The sequence below is a fragment of the Rhagoletis pomonella genome, unplaced genomic scaffold (genome assembly GCF_013731165.1).
Source record: "Rhagoletis pomonella isolate Grant_MI unplaced genomic scaffold, Rhpom_1.0 Rhpom_scaffold_00012, whole genome shotgun sequence".
NCBI classification, from domain to species: Eukaryota; Metazoa; Arthropoda; class Insecta; order Diptera; family Tephritidae; genus Rhagoletis; species Rhagoletis pomonella.
In genome coordinates, this window is record NW_023458566.1 from 8,104,389 (window position 1) to 8,124,960 (window position 20,572).

General features: G+C 38.5%; 1 protein-coding gene and 1 non-coding gene across 2 annotated transcripts; one reads left to right on the forward strand and one right to left on the reverse strand.

The window, feature by feature from the left end:
• The first annotated feature begins 14,814 nt into the window (after positions 1-14,814).
• On the forward strand, positions 14,815-18,667 carry LOC118747767 (coiled-coil domain-containing protein 186-like). The gene is made up of 11 exons (XM_036481891.1): positions 14,815-15,528; positions 15,585-15,797; positions 15,859-15,978; positions 16,037-16,100; positions 16,161-16,315; positions 16,377-16,519; positions 16,586-16,766; positions 17,137-17,376; positions 17,486-17,794; positions 17,871-18,227; positions 18,290-18,667. The coding sequence occupies exons 1-11, from the start codon at positions 14,968-14,970 to the stop codon at positions 18,362-18,364; spliced, it is 2,418 nt and encodes an 805-aa protein (XP_036337784.1). The 5' UTR covers positions 14,815-14,967; the 3' UTR covers positions 18,365-18,667.
• Positions 16,944-17,016, reverse strand: Trnam-cau. The gene has a single exon. It is a non-coding gene; the product is annotated as a tRNA-Met (tRNA).
• Positions 18,668-20,572: the final 1,905 nt, after the last annotated feature.

Below are 20,572 nucleotides of genomic sequence, written 5' to 3' on the forward strand. Positions count from 1 at the left end.
GGTGTACGGCGAACTTTTTCATTTTGCTTGTCGGGTGGTGCGGTCTAATGTACATACATATACAAGCAATTATGTAAGAAATATGTACAATAAAAATTAAATTGTTTTCTTTCAACGGTATCACCTGTTGGTGGTGATAATGACCACTAATTGCGGTGTAAAACTCAGGGAGTATTACAACAGTACTACAACAAAAAAACACAAAAATTGTATACCAAAATATATTTTTTTAAGAACAGCATTTTTTTTGGGAAATCAAAAACAAATTTAGCAAGCATAGACGAGCATAAGCGCGTATAGTTATGTATGGCTGTTCAGCTCTTTCGTAAGTAATGACTGTGCAAGACTCGGCTCGGTCATGTAATTATTCACTTATTGTCTATTGAAAATTTCCGTCAGAAAATTGTTTTGGAAATTTTTCCAGGTATTTAACAAAAATTATTTTTTTTTTATATTGACACCTGCGTGGAAGGTCGACTACATATCTCGGCAGCCAGTTCGAAAACGCCCTATCTCAGGAAACTTTTCAAGAACACCCTACTTCAGAATTTTTGTGAAGAACACCCGTTAAACATCCAAACCCTTTGTTGGGGACATGGTTGTCATTTCGGTATGCTGACGAATCAATGTTGATTTTGGTGCCAGTGGAGGTGCTGGCAGGCACTCTGTGTTCTGTCAAAAGCATATACAACAGAGCTGCCAAGAAGGTCGTGGCATCTCAAGTTACCACTCAGTGACGAGTAACAAGGGGGGAAGGTAATCTACGTGGTGAAAAGAGTTTAGTTACGTCAACTAAATATATACATACATATGTTATCCTCAACACATGACTTGGTTTAAGTTGCATTATTTGGTTATAGTTACCAAATCATGAGACAGATATATTTGGTTGCTGACTTTTTTCTGAGTGTAAGAGGAGTCTCTGAACGACTTCGGAACCTAAGCCGGGGAGACCTAAAGACTCTCACTGGCTACCTGACAGTTAAGTACATTGGTAAGATATGACTTTCTGCCGACAGACTGTAGGTTCTGCGGGCAGGCGGTTATGCGTTTACCCACGTACAACATACGTATGTACATATCGCACACCGTCTTCAAAAGAGTCACAACTCAAAATAATACGTTCGTCAGAAAATGCAAAAAACTATTTCGTAGCACATGCTAATCATATGGGCAAGGGCGACTTTACTTTAGGTTTCTGTAACAAATTATATCAAAAATTTGCTCCAGCTTTTGCTGAAAGATAAATAAAAGCTCTGTGTCCTTAGCAGTTAGTTTGGGGCTTTAATCCACTAAACCTCCAACGACCATCCCCTCTTAGTACTACCGTGAAGTATTTCGATGGCTCGGTGGTGCAACTCGACGTTCGTTACACTCCACACGCAGTCCGTAAAGTTGCATCGACTGGGAACCATCCTTTGTTTGTATGCTGTACAACCATTCATCCCAGTGGGGAGCTTCCGTCCCCAGCCGCTGAAGTCAAGTCCGCCTATTTCGTAACGCATCATAAGTGCGTTTATATTTAGAAGGAGATGCTGTTTGTAACGGCGCTAAGACCCTAGGTTCCAAGCTTGGTCAAATATTGCTGCGGTGCCTGATGTCATTTGTCAACGATTTTGTGTTGTCACCCATGGACCATGAAGGAGTAACGACTACGTTTCGTGGAGTTGTGCTTGTGAAATTTAGATGAGCAAGTTCCATTCTTATGGCATTGAATGGTGAGGAGTCGTTGCCAAACCATTGCAAGTAGCTGCGGTAGACAACGCGGACTTTAAGTACATATGTACGTATTAGGGATGTTAATCCCGGGATTTTCGGGATTTGTAATTTGCAATGGTGGCAATAATAGAAACTCCTTTTCTTGACCAGTATTGGCTATAGTTTTTATTTTTATACCCGAGCGGACTTGTGCACAAGGGTATATTAATTTTGTTCACATAACGGTTGTTTGTAACAGCCAAAACGAATCGAGATAGATATAGACAAATGTATACATAAATGATCAGGAGGAAAAAAGAAATCGATTAAGCCATGTCTGTCTGTCCGTCCGTCTGTCCGTGTACACGATAACTCGAGCAAAAATTTAGATATCTCAACGAAATTTGGTATGTAGGTTTCCCTTAATCCAAGGTAGGTTGGTATTGAAAATGGGCGAAATCGGACTTTAACCACGCCCACTTCCCATATAACGGTAATTTCCAGAAATACGAAAACTGCGATATTTTAGTAACTACTGAAGATAATTCACTCAAAATTGATATTTACAATAATTTTTAGACGAAAAATAAGAATATTATAAATTTTTTGAAAATGGGCGTAGCCGCGCCCACTTATGGTTACATGTGTATATCTTGGTAACCGCTGCACCAATTTCTTCCAAACTTGGCACAGTTGTTGGCCTTCGCACAACATACCAAATGGCCGAAACTTTTTAAAATCGCTCAATAACCACGCCTACTTCCCATATAACGGTAATTTTCAGAAATACGGAAACTGCGATATTTTAGTAACTACTGGAGATTATTCACTCAAAATTGATATTTACAATAATTTTTAGACGAAAAATAAGAATATTATAAATTTTTGGAAAATGGGCGTAGCCACGCCCACTTATGGTTACATGTGTATATCTTGGTAACCGCTGCACCAATTTCTTCCAAACTTAGCACAGTTGTTGGCCTTGGTACAGCATAAAAAATCGCCGAAACTTTTTAAAATCGGACAATAACCACGCCCACATCCCATATAACGGTAATTTAGAGAAATACAAAATCTTGGATAAATCAGTAAATATTAAAGCTAATTTATTCAAAATTGATGCTTGCAACAATTTTTTACCAAGAAATACGTTTATGGTAAAATTTTGGAAAATGGGCGTGGCACCGCCCACTTATCACATATAATTATATCGGTAACCGTTCTACCAATTTGTACCAAACTCGGTATAGTTATTGTACTTGCCACGTGTAAGCAAAACGTTGAAAATTATTGAAATCGGACTAAAATAACGGCCGATTCTCATATAACGGTAAATTTCAGAAATGCTAGAAACTTCGATATTTTGAAATTGAAGGACGCTAATTTACTCAAAATTGATACACACCGGCTTACCATCTAGCGGAAGGTTTCGGAAAGATGAAAAAACATATATTTAATACTTGCGCCGGGTATTTAATGTTCGGCTCCGCCCGAACTTAGACTTTCTTACTTGTTTATTTAATAATTAATATTTTTTATAAATATCTAGCTCCATTATACATATAACACAGCGTGATAGTAAGTTTTAAATCTAGTAAAATTGCGTAAAATTAGTTTTTCACTCTGACGTCGGTAATTCAAAAATGATTTAAAAAATTCAGAGAAAAGTGCTTAGAGAAGAAGTATGGGACCTTAAAAAGACCGGTATGCCGGGATTAACATTCCTAGTACGTATGTACATATGTATACTTATTCATGGTCATCTACTAGATCAAATACATAAAGATATCCTTTCTTTGTGCGACAAAAAAAATTGTGGGATATTGTAAATAAATAGCACTTTAAACGCCAACAACGCAAAAGACAAGAAATTTCAATTTAAAAGAAAGGTCAAAACATTTCACAGCCTCGCAAGACACTTCATTGGAACTATATACACAAAGCACAAAGCCTACCATAATAAAAGAACACCAATTGCAGAGCGCACATAGAACAAAGAAAGTAACGCGCCAAACGGTGATGGGGCGGGCAGTCAAGTGACTTCGATGTTGATGGTAAAATTTATTGCCTTGTGGCGGCTGATGGCGGATGGCTCATGGCCGTTTATGGTGCTGGTTAAATGGCTAGTGGACGCAGAACGCAGAAGTTGTTGGCTGCCAACTGGCGTCTGACTTACAAGGCATGCGAGACACATGTGTGTGAAAGTATTTTGGGCGGCATATTTGCGATATCAACATGCCAACAAGCCAACTAACACCAACAACCACTTCCGTTTCCGCGCTAAATCCACCTTCAATTCACTGCAATTCCAAATGAAACGCGCCGTGCCAAAGTGTGGAACATTTTTTTAATTGCAAATAATTAATATTATAGCGAAAAAGAGTGGCGACCAAGGCACAAAAACAAAAACAAAAATTAAAATTAAAATTAAAATAGTGTCGAGCGTGATGTCAGGGGCGGTCATTGAGCACGCATACTAGCTGGCGGCGTAGCGGGTTTTGGCGGGAGGGCGCTGTAATGCTGCAGCACTGGAGTGTGAATGGTGTGCTGGCGTGTAAAGCGCAGCAACAATCACCTTATACCGAATCAGCAACTGTCGCTTGCTTGTGTGTGAGTTCGTCTGCATTTGATTTAAAAATAGCCATTGGCATCTGTTGAGCTGCTGCTCTGGCCAAAGTGCAGACAGTCACTGCAAAACAGCCGCTAGGCATAGGGGATAACGGTGCAATGCAGATATACATACATACATACATATACACCGTTACTGCGCTGGAATGCAGCTCCAGCGATAGCGAACAGTACACGTTGCACGCCACAAATTGAGTGCTCTTCCCGATTGGGGTTGATGCTGCTTGTTTCGCTGACGCGCCTGGAGTATAACATTCATTGCCATATAAAAGTGCCGGTAATAAATCTATTTTCGTCCTGGATTCCTGCCTTACAACAAGCAAATATGCAACACATGCAGAGGGCAATACTAAGACTAAACCTAAGACACAACGCGACGCACCGCGCCGCCACGGCTTTGAGGCTTTGTTTTTGTTTTTTGTTTTTGTTGCATACACATTAATCGCCGTTGGCAGCAGCCACATTGGCTTCTGCTGGCGCTGTTGCGCTAATGCGCAATGCAGTTCTTGTTGTTGCTATTGCTTCTTTTTGGTTGCCATTGCAATGCCACTGCACCCCAACCAGCGTGCAGTGACACGTCGCATTCGTCGTATTCGAGGTGGCAGCAACTAGTGGTGCCGTCGATGGCGGTGGTGGTGGCAGTGTGGTGGCAATGGCGTTCTTGTTTTCATGCGCCGGTCGTGCGGGGGGGGTGCAAAGCGAGTTTATTTTGAGTTTCATAATTTCATGAACAACTTTGCGTAGGTATATACGTTTTTCTTGCTGTTACATACATACGTATGTAGATATGCATTCAGATATTTATTTTCTTTTTTTGTTTACACATTCAGACATTGTACCTATGCACAATTGGCCATACATACGTACTTACATATAAGTTCAGTTTATACATACATATTATTTTTCGATTTATTTACAATATTTGGTTCAATGATCAAAAATGTGCTCGCCCTGCTGTGATCCATGCATATATACATACATATGTACGTATATAAGTATGTAAAATGCATATAAGACCGCTGTACCGCTGTGTGCGTGACTTCGCTTTTTCGGCTATGTGGGCTGCGTGCAAGAGTGCAATGCCACAAATTTTTAGCAGCCAATTCCGCAAAATGTAAGTACTCATATACAGGTCAGCAAGCAAATTGCATAAAAATAAATGAAGAACTGTTAAAATCATCGCACTTGCCAAAAGATAATCGCATCGTAAACATACATATTTAATTTTTGATTCATTAAGAAGCTTACTTCATATTTATAAACACGCATTCATAAATAAGTACATATATGTGTATGTATGTATGTATGTATGCACATATGGCACTACGATTATTTGGGAGCCGATTCCGAAATAGCACATTCGAAATAAAAAAAAACACAAAAGTCACCCTGTACTCCACATACTTACATATATTGAACGTAGAACTCTTTCTAACATTAAAAAAAGTAGCAAAATCGAAACTAGAACGAGAACCTCAAAAAAGTCTGTTTTATGTTAGGTTCGATGAAGTTAGGACCCGATTTCTCTGATGGAAATTGCAGACAACAAGACTAACAATTTTTTTTAAACTCGCTTAAAAGTACGTTATTAGTTTAACTTAAACTTAGTCCTCCGTTTTCTAATAATCTATGAGAGATCTGGGCGATAAGTCACCGGACAAACGAAAAGCGTTATCTGATAACTAATATTAATGCATTTAAGAAAGCAGCCAAAGTGTTGAGATGATTCCAACTCTTACCGCGTGAGTACCAATTGGACAGCGTACTGCCGATTCACTCACCAGATTGCCTCCGATCCACCTTCCACCAGAAATACGTTGCGATTGCACATATCCAATTTGTATTACAGCGTACCCTGAGCTGAAGCGATGCCCGTCTGTTTAACTGTAGTACAAATGTAGTCACAGATACTAGCACTCTGTATGTTCATAATGAGATCGGCTCGGGGGAACCTATCCTGTCCAACTCATCCTCAACTTAGTTTTCTATATGGCCAAGAACCGATATACATACATATGTTTAATTAAGAAAAAAAAACGTCTGTCCAAAGTCCTAGTTATAACTTGGCTAGCGCAGAGTAGGTGTATAACTCCCTTGTAGATATCACATAAGAGGCCTAACGGTTTCTTTTCGTAACAAAGATTTCTTTAATAGACTCATTACCCATTTCATCAGACCCATAATCAGCTATGCATCAGTGGTATCGTGGAGCAGACCCTAAATGCGTAGCGTGGCAAATCTGCTTGCTAAATTTGATGCACTTTTGCATTTACCGTCGCCTTATGTCTTCATATTTACGTGGGGAAGCCTTAAAGTCCATCTGCAGACTAAAAATAAGCGGATGTTGGTATAACACTGAGTGGAGCGAGACTGGTGGCAAAGATCTTAGCACTTGTGTCTTTTCAATGCCTATCTTGTGCCAGCATTACCTTTGTTGAAGAGATTCTATAATGTTGAGTTCCCTGAAGACTGAATGCTGGTTTAAAACCAACCCTGAGCCTGGACTCATACATTGTCGAATCGATCTGGGTGAATACTTCGCTCAGCAATGACTGAGTGCATTGAGGGGCTGCAGGTGGCCAAAACTCATGTTTCCTTCAATTTCAGAAGGTTTGAAGACGGAAAAACTTCGACACTATACAGCATTGTTTTTTGATCTACCCCTTCTGCGCATTTCGGATCATGGGTAGGTCAAGCTCCCGTTTAATTGATTAGGGGGGAAATCGACACATCCTCTGTCCGGCAGAGCGACTTCTTTGACAAGCCTCGTTGCCGATTTGATCTGAAACCCAGTCAAGATGTACGTCAGTACCAGTACGTAGGAAATCCAGAACTGCCCTACACTCAGTCGTACTTCTTGAGAAAGTTCTGTGCGACAGTAGCGCCAGTCTCCGACCTCTATAGTGGCGTGGCTTCAAAGTTCGTGCCAAAAGGGCACATCCTTGATCTTGTAGACAAGCCGTTCGTTATATCGATATACTATTGCCCCTTGTGAAAACCAGGACAAGCCGGTAAATTTTTTTGGTTAGAGATAGCGCGCTTATTGAAAGACGCATTTTCAGAGCACTTCTCGAAAACATTTATTATTTACTAAAAAAGGCTTTTATAGAAACAACTGAAATTTTTTCTTCGGCCTTACAATTGCGTATAACCTTAGGAAATGTTCACATGTATGCAGATATATATCATCAAATGAAATGCAAATAGCCACAACTAACTAATTTGTTTCCATAAAATAATGTGGGGACTTATAGTTCGATGAAATGCGCCATAATCCGTCAATAAGAAAATTTCCGATTTTTTGTTAGTTACGGCCTTTTGCACTCCATGTGACGATATGTACATATGTATGTATGTATGTGAGTAGCTATTACTGTATTTATGCCTGTTTACATTAATAAAAAATAAACCTATTTTACCAGATTTGTTTTAAATAAATTTTGTTTGGAAAATTTTCACGCCTCGCACTTGAAAATAATCGTCGGTTGTTTGTCTCAACTGCAGTGTCATTGCACCTGAGTCTGCGTTAACAAATGAGTTCAATACTTTGTTGTTAATAGGCAGATAAAAAAAGAGATCCAGCGTTACAATGGTTAACGAATGATTCAAATGTATTTCAAGAATCCAACGTTCGCCTTTTTACCAACTTCCTTTGACTTGCGGCAAACATAAACACATCCACACATATATTTCTGTGTATGAGTGCAACAAGTGCACATTTTTACTTGAAACACTTTTTAGCTTGAACGGATATGGTGGTGATTTCTCTCAGATCATTTCAAAGAAAATAGCACCATAAAAGTCTATTTAAAATAAAAACTTTTTCGAATATTCCTATTTAAAATGCAAGTGAGTTGCATGGTGCAAAAGAAGCGCCTACATCGGATGTGCATGTGCGTCTTCTTCTGCATATACCGCCGCTTCTATGCCAATAGTCGAGAGTGACTAATACCACATAGAGCGCACACCAACACCAAACATACACGAACTTCACAAATGAACTTAAAATGACGAGTTGCCATAAGACTTGGGGGGCGGGGAGCGAGGTATTTGAACTGAGAAACACTAAACATTTCTGCTTTATTTTTATTTTATTTTTTTTAACTCATTCCCATTTCTTTAAATGTTCCTAGTTTTTTTTTCAATTTGGCTAACAAGATGAACAAGTACCGCTAAGGAAAGATCTAGCATCGTCGTGATTATTGTTCAGCAAACATCGACCACTAGCTGCCAGTTAGCTAGCTGTCCATCATTTTGGGTGGCAATATATTTTCCATATATCCAACTAAACTACATTGTACATACAACACGCATACATATGTATATACTTATTTACATGCATATGTATGTTTTTAGATATAGAACAGAAGACATCCTCAGTGACTTGTCAATTGGAAGAAAATCGAAAATAGCTCATAAATTAAAAAGAACATGGTCCGTACAAGAATCTATGAATGTGAATATAGCCGAATACAGGGTGATTCGTTTGCAAAGGTCATATTGAAAATGAAAAGAGTTATATGTAGTAATAGTGATTATTTACGGTGACCAGATTTCTGTGGACAAAAATCGGGACATTTCTAAAGCATCGACTCCAAACATATAATTTTGTTTTTATAATAAAAAGACATGGCATCTTTTAATATACAAAGTTTTATTTTTGAGGCAAAACAAAGAGAAAAAAATTTGAAGAATTGTCGCAAAAATGTATACATAAAAAATATACGGTGGCGAGAGTGTAAATGGGGAAAAAACATTTTAGCAAATTTTGGCTACTTTTCCTTGTTTAAAAAAAAGTTTATTAATTTTTTTATGAAAATATAGCTTAGTATCTAAAAATAACCATGTAAAACGAAATTTCAAAATTTGTAGAACATTTACAAAAAACAAAAACAATTTTAAGAAATGTTGATCAAAATTCTAAACTTTTTAATCAGATTTTTAGAATGTTTTTGAGCGTGCAGTATTGTAGCCTATTAAATTTTAGTACAACCAAGTGGAAGTTCGAAGTAGCTTGGACTTACCGTTGATTTTTGGCAATTTCTTTCATACAAAGTTTATGTTCGACAAATTTTTTTAAAAAGAAAATTAGCAACTCCTTCCACAAAACAATTTACCAAAAATCACTTAAATTTGCACTTCATTTCATTAAAATTGAATGGGCTACAAAACTGCATACTCAGAATGTTTCTAAAAAATCGAATTGAAAAGTTCAACATTTTGTTGAAACTTTGTCGAATTTTGCTAATTTTTGCACAAAGTTTGGTTTTTTATATATAACGAGCTACACATTTATAAAAAAAAATAATAAACATTAAATAAAATAAACAAAAGAAAGGGGAACAGCCAAGAAATCCTAAATATTTCTCTTCCCTATTTCTATTTTCGCCATATTATTTTTTTTAATTTCACTAAATTCAAGTTAAACAAATAATTATAAAAACCTTACCAGTTTGACAAAATAAAACATAACCAAAGATAATAGAAAATAAGTTCTTTGTGATAACGAAAGTGCACAATCGGCACAGTCCCGCCAAAATCGGTACGAATGGTCACCGTAATTATAGTGCATATTTTAGAAGAAAACGATATTTTCTTTTTATTGAAGTGAAGCTTCTTTGTGTTCGGTTGGGTGTGTAAATGCAAACATCGATGAAACGAAATAGCGACAAGACACTTGAGCGCCAATTTCAAACTCCAATGAAACGAAAAAGTGTCAGAAGAAGGAAGCGGATGGCCCGAAGATTGTGACTAAGGCTTAGATTTAAATTAAGATTAAAACTAAAATTAAGATTAAGATTTATTTATTTAGGTTTAAAATTAAGGTTACATAGGTGACTTCTTTATCGGCGTTGATACATTTTAGAACTATTATTTCGTTCTTCAGTATGTAGGTTAACCCTCTGCTAAATACTGGCGTGACGAGTTTTCTATAACAAAATATACATATATGTTAGATATTTATTAATAAACGTTTTTTCGATTTTAACTGGAGATCTTATCTATATTTTAAATTCTCATATAAATAAACAATATGTCGAAAAATAGGCGTTTTTAGTAATCAATGCTATTGAAACTCAGGAAAAATGTCGAGCCTCCGGTGTCTGTCAGACTACTACATCAGTCGCAGAGGGTTAATAAGCTGTTCATACCTTTTCTTACCGAATCTTTCCAATAGCTGCTCTGCCTTGCACTGATCTGAGATTGGACGTCAGTGCTGTACTCTTCTCCTGGTGGTGTGTAATCGTAATTTTTGGCGTTTTGGAATGCACCCATACAATATGTATCTAGTTCCACGCTTCATGGAAGTAGTCAGTAATATAAAATACTTTATTAAACAAAAAAAAAAACTTTTTGCATCACCCTTTATAAGCAGATGAAAAACCATTTCCATACATACTTATCCCACAATGGCTGACAAATCGAAAAAAGCACAAGCAATCGAATCAAAGACCGCAAACTTCTTGAAAAAGCGGAAACGCTGAGAGCTGTGGCACGAACGGCGGGGGCGGTAAGTATGTAGGTAGGTAGGAAAATATTTCTGCGTTTCACTCGAACGTGGCCATTGAACTTTTCACGACGCACACACTTTGCATTCAAAACATTTTTTATTTTACGTTTTTGATTTGTTGCTTTCGGCGCCCGCCTCCCCTTTCGTTCCGCCTCCACATCATTGCGCCTGCCTAATCTGCTTCGTTTAACTCGTGCAGTCTGTGGTAATTTTGGCGGCGTTGGCGCAAAAGTATCGCAAGCAACAACAACCATAATAACAAACAAATATGGAAAATCAGGAAAAGTCGACAGAGTCGCGTGGTTGAGAGGAGGTTGTTGGAAGCAGGTGCTGAAATGTGTACACTGAGGAGAGGCGAATGAAAAATATGCATTTACTTTGCTGAAAAAGCTCCATGTTTGATGTTTATTTATCGAAATTCTTTGTTTTGAGTTGGTAGGTTGTTTTTTTTTTTTAAATTTCGAAGCTGTTTGGCAGCAAATTAGCCTAAATATTTATTTTGGACTTAAGTTTTGCAATGTCCCGATATCTTTTTTTTTGTTAAGGTCTTTCATTCTTGTCGGGCGAATGTTAACTGGGCTCGAATCGTAACATCCGTTCACGAATCGAAAACGATACGAAAGAAAATTACATGATAAAAAATGTGTTTTTACGTGACGAGTAGTACGATATCGTATGTGGCGATTCGAGCCCTGATTGTCCATCGATTTTACATGAACTTACCTACTTAAATACTAATAGTTTCTTAAAGACTATAGCACTGTATATGTTTGTCGGCCCTTTCATTGCGGAATCTATAGTTTCACCGTCTACCAATGAATTCCGAGCCAAAGGAACATTTTCTAGAGCATCATCTTCTATACGTACATATTTAGGGCGTGTTATTTTTATGCCTTTCCTTTTTCCACGTTGTTCGAAAGTACGTTCACTTCGACATTCTACCATCTTGGGCCACTGCTGCCGACGAAAACCGGACTATAGAGCCTACGTAAGCATTTCCCCCTTCCAAAACCTTCTCGCATTTATTCCACATTGTCCTCATTTGTTCGCCATATGAATGGAAGTGCATGCCGAGAGCTCCTTGTTCGTTGAGGGAGTGCATTGTGTTGTTATTCTGGGTATAAATTTCTAGTTGCGCTACTCTACTAATTTTCGGGTTTTCCCCCCTTTCATGCACTCTACACAAAGTGGAATCTGGTATCAAAATCTGGCATCACTGCAGTATAGGAATTGGAAAGGACGGGACGAGGAGGCATGAAATTTGCCGCATACGTCATGTTCTCTAGAGACAAATACAAATTTGGTATGGTACTTATTTGGTTGGTCGGTCACTTCAGCACCTTGTCCCTCATTTGTAGAAAAATGGCAAAATTCACACGCCACAACGAAGGAGAAATTTTTTTTGCCTAAACGACAACACTTTCGACGTCAGACCAAACACCAGTGCGGAAACATCCACAATCTACTTCTCTATCATCACCGTGAGGATAAAAATGAGCTATGGAACTCCATATGACAATCACTGCGGCAGAGGCGGGGAAAATGGGTAAGTAGTATAACGAACAGTTGCTTTTCATGAAATTACGAAGCATACAAAGCTTTCCTGTAGCCCAATGGCTATGCGAGCGATACCAAAATAAGAGGAAGGAAGAGAGGCGTATTTTGGTATCAGGCATCCAAAGTCCCCTTGAGGATATGGAGTGATTACTTCTGAAAGCTTTTGAACAGGGACATCGGTGCCGTATTTAAAGAAGAAAACCCCAAACCCATGTATAGGGACGATGCTCCCTCGAAAAAGGTGAGGTGACTTCGCCAAAAATGCATATAAAGTCCTGTCGATGATATTGTATAGCTGAAGCTCTTCGTGAACCAACAGATTGGTTCTCATCAGTGTGGCTTCAGATCTAACAAATACATCATTGGCCATATGGCTTTGAGATCTCCGGCCTAGGCACCAGGGCAGTTCGCACGCCACTTCTAGTTAAACTAAGAAAGTAAAAGAGATGGTTCTGGCAGAAAATAAGGACAAGGCAAAATACCCCCAGAGCTTTAGCATATTCGAACACACATCAGTGTTGGCAGTAAAAGTTTTAGAGCGGTGAAGTAATTTTTATACCTGGGATCCAGCATTAACGCCAAAATTAATTTCATCCTTCCGAAGGTAACTCCGAGGATTCTCGGGTTATTCACCGTCGAAATTGGTTCGCCATCGACGTGAATACTTAGCTGCAGTCTGACCTCCTTCGTCCAGGTGGTGAAAAGGATTGCTGAGGATTTTGTAAGGAAGAGGGTTAAGCTCCTTGCAGTGAAGTTTACTTTCACACAAGTCATCAAATCCATTTCCAGGCGCTATTATCGAGCAGTCGTCAGTATAAGGGACTATCGAGACTCCTTGTGGCGGTTGAGGGAGCTTCGATTTATAAAAACTATCAGCAACGGAGAAAGGACACCACCCTGTTGGACCCCCAGTTTAATCTTCCACGGTTTGCTAGTTTTGTCTCTGAAAATTACTGGCGAATGTCGACCACTCAGATAATTCGCCAACCACCGTTTGAATAGCTGTGGAAGAGAGGAAGCCTCAATGCCTGGTCTAGTAGCGTCGAGTCGCTGACGGTGTCAAAGGCCTTTGACGTATCCGACCCTACTAGGACTGTGCTCTCACAGGAGCGGTTTTGGTTAAGGCCACGGGTTATCTGGGTGTTTATGGCGTTAAGAGCTGCTGTTGTTGGGCTGTGCGCTTTACGGAACCTATGCTGATGCCTCGCTGGTGAGGTAGTTTATGTAGTGCGGGAGTAGAAGGGTTCAAGCGTCTTCGCTTCCGGGGAAAGGAGTGATATGACCCTCCTTTTGGGGCTGGTTTCCCAGGTTTAAGCAGTGGTTCCACTCTCCCTCTCTTCCAGGTGTCCGGAATGATGAGGGTGGCCATGGATAAATTGAGGACATTGGTTAAATAATCTATTCCCGCAGGACCCAATTTTCGCCTTCCCGTTGGCTACCTGAACCTCACCGCTGGTGAAAACAAGTGGCGCACTGGGTGTTGACAGTTTGTACAGCCTTCTGGCCACTCGATGTTTGGCCTTGTCCGCCGGAGGATACAGTGTGAATTATCAGCTAAAATAGCTCGCGCATCGCGAGGCGTGGTCGCCAAAAGAGATTTCGACGCTGTCGTCACGCTTCGTCGGGTTGGACAACGACCTCACGGTTGACCACAGCTTTCTCCCACCAGAGGCCAAATTGCAAGTCTTCAAATGCTCTCCCACTTCTTCCGCTTATGTTCGTTCACAAGTTGACGAATCTCCGTATTGAGATCTCTGATGCGGGGATTTTCGGGATCGACCTGACGTAGGTTGTCACGTTCAACGGTTAGAACAGCCGCCTGAGCTGGAACGGCATCCGTCTGGACCGAAGCGGGCTACAGCGGCAGTGGAACCATGCGGAACTTACGCTCAGCTACGTGAACGTCGGTTGATGTAGGAAGGGCAGGGAAGGTACTTTCAATAACTTCCGCGAAGCCGTTCCAACCAGCTTTAGAAAAGTTAATGTAGGTTCAGTGTTACGCGGTGATGAAGCAAATGTTGCACATAGTAAATTTTTACTCCCAAATTCATAAAAACTGAAGAAAACTTTAACTGCTTTATAAATCGAAAATTTTTATGAAAATGTCTCTTTATAGAGCTTATTAAATCTATTTTACTTTTCATAAATAAGGCCATTAGTTTATATTACTTTCATGTTTTCGGTTTTACGCTTTTGTATGTAAACTAAATTTCGATCAGCTGAACTTAAAACCTGGAAGTTTTTGCTAATTTGGCGTTTGCGCTTTTTTTACATTTTCCAATTTGAGAGAGCATCTTTCGTTTCTCTGCAGCAAGTCGCTGCCAGATATTTTGCACGGGAAATGTATTCGAACAGACTAAATACTTTACGCTACGTTGCGTCAACCGCTGTCAACATCGACACAGCTGATTTCTAGTGTTGCCGTATTGACCTAAATTACGTTCTCTGAATTCATATGACGCCGCCGTCATTGACGCGTAAACATGGAAGAGAAAGCAGTGAAAGATTTGCGAAAACATAATTAAATAAACAAATACTTGTAAAATATGCATTTAACGATAGCTTAAGTAGAAATGGAGCAGTCGGACGTGAAAATGGAAATTCTAATTGGCATTGAGCCGCCTAAAAACACGGTAAGTGATGAAGGCACTGCCAGTGAAAAATCTGTTGCACGGGATGAAGTGGGAGAAAATCTCCAAAACGAAGAGACCCCAATAGACGTGGCTAAATCAAAGGTCGAATTGCCAATGCGGGAATTAGCAGAAGCTTTTTCACAGCATAAATCGATGCCTTCGCTGCAACCTGCGGCAACAGCTGTTTCAAATGAGCAAACGCTAACCGAGCAGACGATACCCGTGGAGGAAGAGGTAGCTGTAGAGGCAACTGACGACTCCTTTGAAGGCAACAATGTTCCTACTACAACATCTACTGGCGGAACACCCAGCTCGCCGAGCACGCCAAGGTCGCAAATCACTGATACTATAGCGCATATTGAATGCTTAGCCCAAATTGAACGACAGCGGCAGAGTTATGAACAACAACTGGAACAATTACAGACTGCCCTGACGCAAAAAGAAAACATGATAACATTATATCAGCGCGAAAATGCCATACTTGATAAGGAAAAGAACGCTGTAAGTGGTAAATTTAAAACAAATTTCACACATTACTAATTTTTCACCTTTCATAGTTTCGCAAAGAAAAAGAGTTGGCTAATAAAGAAAAGGAGTCAACTGTTATTAAGTTTGCAATGAAAGAAAAATTACTACTGGATGCTAAGAAAGAAAAAGAAGCCGTGGAGAAGCAGCTAGCAGATGCAAAAAAAGAAGTGAAAAATGTGAGCATACGCTTTCAGGCGCTGAATGAAGAGAAATCACGCATGGCATATGTTATAGACGAAAAGGTTTGAAGTGATTTTCGAAATTTACCACAAATGATATTTTAAAGAATTACCTCCTTTTTAGTGCAACGAAGTTCGCAGGTATCAACGTGAATGTGAAAAACTAAAAACTGATTACACTCATCTAGAGTCCAAGCTAAAGTATCATGCGAACAAATTGAATATGGAAATAGAAACGCGAATGGTGAGAGTTCAGGCTTTAATGTTTTCTTAATTTAGACTTATTATTTTTTTACTTTCAGGCTTTGGAAAAGAAGCTGGAGGAGGAACGAAATGCGCCTAATAAACTTGAAGAAAAGGCCAATGGTGAGTAAAAAGAAAATTTACGCAGTATGATACATTTTTTTATTTATTTTTTATTTCCAGAAAACTTAAAAATGGAGTATGAAGCTAACACGATTTTATTAAAGCATGAAATCAAAAGCAAAACAGATCAGTTGGAGCACGTAAGCAAAGAGTACAATAAATCAAAAGAGGAAGTCAAGCAGCTGCAAGAACAACTGGGCATAGAAATTTTGGAAGTAATCTTATTGGCATGTATTTACTACAAAAGTATTTATTAACAATTTCTCCAATTCCTAGAAAACTGAGTTCTCCACTGCTTTAGCGCACTTACAGGACGAACACAATTCGCTCCAAAATGCCTATAGCGAAGAGATGTTGAACTCTGCAAAATTACGTGGTCAATTGGATGAGCTGCAGGTGCTGAAAACTCAAAACACACTGTAAGTTAATTAAAATGAAGTAATGCATGTGTCACCACAAATCTGATATACAATGTATTTATTTAGAAATGAAGAGAAAATCACAACGCTTACTGAAGCCGCGCAAGAAATGGGGGAAAAACTACATGATAATGAACAAGATTTATACCAGTTGCGTGAAAGAGAAAATGAACTGTTGAGTATCAACAAAGAGATGAGTGAATCGATTGTTGGACTGCAAAATGAGATTTGTTTGTTAAAGTCGAAGGTAAGGATAAATTATATATTTTATGTGTACTGCATTAATTAACAATCAACACAGTTGCATACATATGAATTTGTGTACGCGTTAAACGCTTATACTTTCTTAGCATACTTTTTAAATAATTTCGAGTTAAAATGTGCTATTTGCACGCTAAAAAAAAAAAATTGTTGTAAAAAATTATGCCCCGGGTGAGGCTCGAACTCACGACCTTAAGATTATGAGACTTACGCGCTGCCTACTGCGCCACCGAGGCTATGTCCGGCTGCTGTCAAATGCTTATGTTCAAATGCACGTGATTTTATAATAAAGCAGGAACTCGTTTGAGGTTAAACTTGCAATTAACAAAAAAGATTTTTTGCTTTTCGTTTTTCAGGTGCAAGGCATTGGCGCGGAAAATGATATTTTAAGAAAAGAAAAGTTAGATTACGACAACAAGTATGAAAAGTTGTTAGCGGATTTGAAAAATGATGCAGAAAAAAAGCGGGAGGAAAGACAATTATTTGCCAAGCATCTTTCAGAGAAAACCAAATTGTACGAGGTAACAAAAACTAAATTAGAAAATGTTGAAGGTGATTTCGAGGCGACTAAGCATAAGCATGCCACAGTAATAAAGGTAAAGCAATACATATTTCCACATATTACAAATATTTACATATTATATAGTATATTTATATTTATAATATTTTGATGCTACAAAAAAAAAAAAACATTTTGCTGGTCAGGAACTTCAACGTGAATTGCAAAAGTACAAAAAGTCCATAGAGCGCGGAGCAATTTCCGAATCTTCATCTACACGTCTATATTGTTCACAGTGCAGGAATGGAATTAAAAATAGCGTGGAAAATAGCGAAGCTATCGCACCTGCTATCAATGGATTTGGGGAGAGTGGAACTGCTTTAACAACAAAACATCGCACGCATAGTCGTACGAGTAGTCAAAGTAGCCAGCCCAGCACAAGTCGGCGTCCAAGCGAGACTTCGGAGTCAGAAACAATGGCCAGCAGCGTCACGACGGTACAGCAAGATTTACAGGTACCTAGTAGTTTTATTTTAGAATACACATACATACATCTATTAATAATTACGTAAATATTTCCATTGAAATAAGGGACCATCGAAAAAACATTTGGTTGAACGCATATTGCGTTTGCAGCAGGCCTCGGCGCGGCAAACGGAAAAGATAGATTTTCTTGAAAATCATACACTCTCATTGGTGGCAGAGTTGCAGAAAAAATCCAAAGTTGTCCAGTATTATATGCTGCGCGATCAAGCAGGTGCACTTACCTCCACCAGAAGTGATCAAAATAAATCCGAGTTAGCCAAATATGGCAATGGTGTAATGTCGGCTATATACAATGGCATAAAAGGTGATACGAAAAGTATGACATTGGAGTTATCTCTGGAAATAAATAAGAAACTGCAGGCAGTGTTAGAGGATACGTTGCTCAAAAATATAACATTAAAGGTAAGTTGAAACAGCATCTAATACATTTTTATTTGTGTAAATAAAATATTCTGTTTTCAAAGGAAAATCTGGATGTTTTGGGGCTGGAAGTAGATAACCTGACTAGAAAATTAAGGCTCATGGAGTCCAGGGAATGACACAGACCCATGTTTTAAAAAAGCAAGTCTGTGACATATACGAGCCACAAATGCATTAACAGCAAAAATCTAGTATTAGTGTAAGTAAATTAGAAAAATTCCAGCTAGGGGTATAAAATATTTAATGAAAATGAAAATATTCCATTTTGTACCCTAGTTTTATATACTTACTCAAAATTAATATTTTAGCGAAATATGTGAACAAAACTATGTGAAACAAATTTCTTAAAAGAATTTAATAAGATAGAGTAAAAACATATATTTATGAAAAAAATTATGTAAAAAAATAACATTGAAACGATACTGTGCGACTTTTCTTAAAACCAAATTATTTTTAATGACCCAGTTTCAATGCCTCTGACGCATTTCCTATGTAAACTCTACAGTCTCGATCCGATCTTCACTTTGATTAATTCCCACAAGAGCGATTTAGACTGTTTTTATTGGAGTTGGAAGCACGGACTATTTAATGGCACGAAGAAACTAAAGGAAGATTATTCCAGTAAAGAAAGTTAAGTTTACCTAAATATACCTCCATTAGGTGAATATTTGGCATTGAAACGGAATCAAAAGTTCAGATTCCGATCATTGGCGACCGGAAACCTGCTTATGACTACGCACAAATGGAATCAACCCTGTTGAAAGTTTTGTCAGGTGGCAGCATTTTCTCTACTATGCAAGGCGAATTTAGATTTTCGCCGCGGTACTTCTTAATGTCAAAATGACAAGAATGATAGAATACAAGATTGCGCCGTCCTGGGCGTTGACATTTGTGTACCACAAGTAAACAAAGAATAGAGCGAGAAGAAGAACGAGTTGAAACAGCGAAAGCAGTTCACTTTACTGCGAAAAACGTGTTTTAATTTTGCTAAATGCGAAATTATTGCATTTTTCACCTAATCTATTAAAGAACAGTGAACATTGTAGTGCACTCCATTGTTTTGCAATTGAGGCTGCTTCAGCAAACGTTTTAGTGCACTCCATTGCTTTGCAATTAAGGCTGCTGCAGAAAACTACAGCAGCATCTCTGCGGGACTGATTAGTTAACTTGCTAATGGAGGCTGTGTGGAGCAGAAACAAAATCATTGTGAGGAAATGCTGTTAATATAATAATAGAGAAACATTTCGGGAACGGCTTTGCCGTGCCCTATGTACACAAAATGCATCGATTCGTCCCAGCGCTACACTTGCATCTACGCTTCTTGCCTCTTGACGGTTGTCGCAATTTAACACACAGCACTTCATTGTATTAGTTTTTACGCAGTCTTCAACTCAAAAATCACTCACAAATTGCAAATTAACACGATTTAAACTGATTTTTCACTTATAATTCAAATTTCTCTTTCGCTGATTTGTAAACAAAGGTTTATTTACAAGTTACCACAACTGTCAAAATCGGCAAAACCAAAGTAGCGGTACCACTGACGGCGCCACCTTTGTTCGCTGCACCGTGTCAAAATGATGTGTTTGTTGTAATATGTGTTCGCCTTGTTTGCTACAAACACATCATTTTCACATTATGAAGTACCACGGCGAAAATCTAAATTCGCTATTAACACCACCTTGTATAAATTCGCCTTGCTACTATGGAAGGGTGCAAGGCGAATTTATACAAGATGGTGTTCAAGGAGAATTTAGATTTTGACCGCGGCCCTTTTGAATGTCAAAATAATGTGTTGTTGTAATCGAGGCGAATTCATATTGTAACACAATGCCAAGGCAAATTTATACAAGGTGGTGTTACTGGCGGATTTAGATTTTCGCCGCGGTACTTATTAATGTCAAAATAGTGTGTTTGTTGTACACACATTATTTTGACATTAATAAGTACCGTGGCGAAAATCTAAATTCGCCATTAACACCATCTTGTATAAATTCGCCTTGTTATAACAAACACGATCATTTTGACATTCAGAAGAATCGCGCCGAAAATCTAAAATGGCCAGTAACACCACCTTGTATAAATTCGCCTTGGCGAACGCATATTACAACAAACACATAATCTTGACATTCAGCAGTACCGCGGGGAAAATCTCAATAAACACTTACTATATCAATTATTTTTTGCCTCCTTCCAATTTCAATTCACTTTTTTTACTTTTTAGATTATTCTCAATTTTTGCGTATTCTTTAATTTCCGTTAATTTAAATTCAGTTGAGATTGACACTTTTCAAGATTTTGCCAGCAAAAATTCTTCTGACTAAATC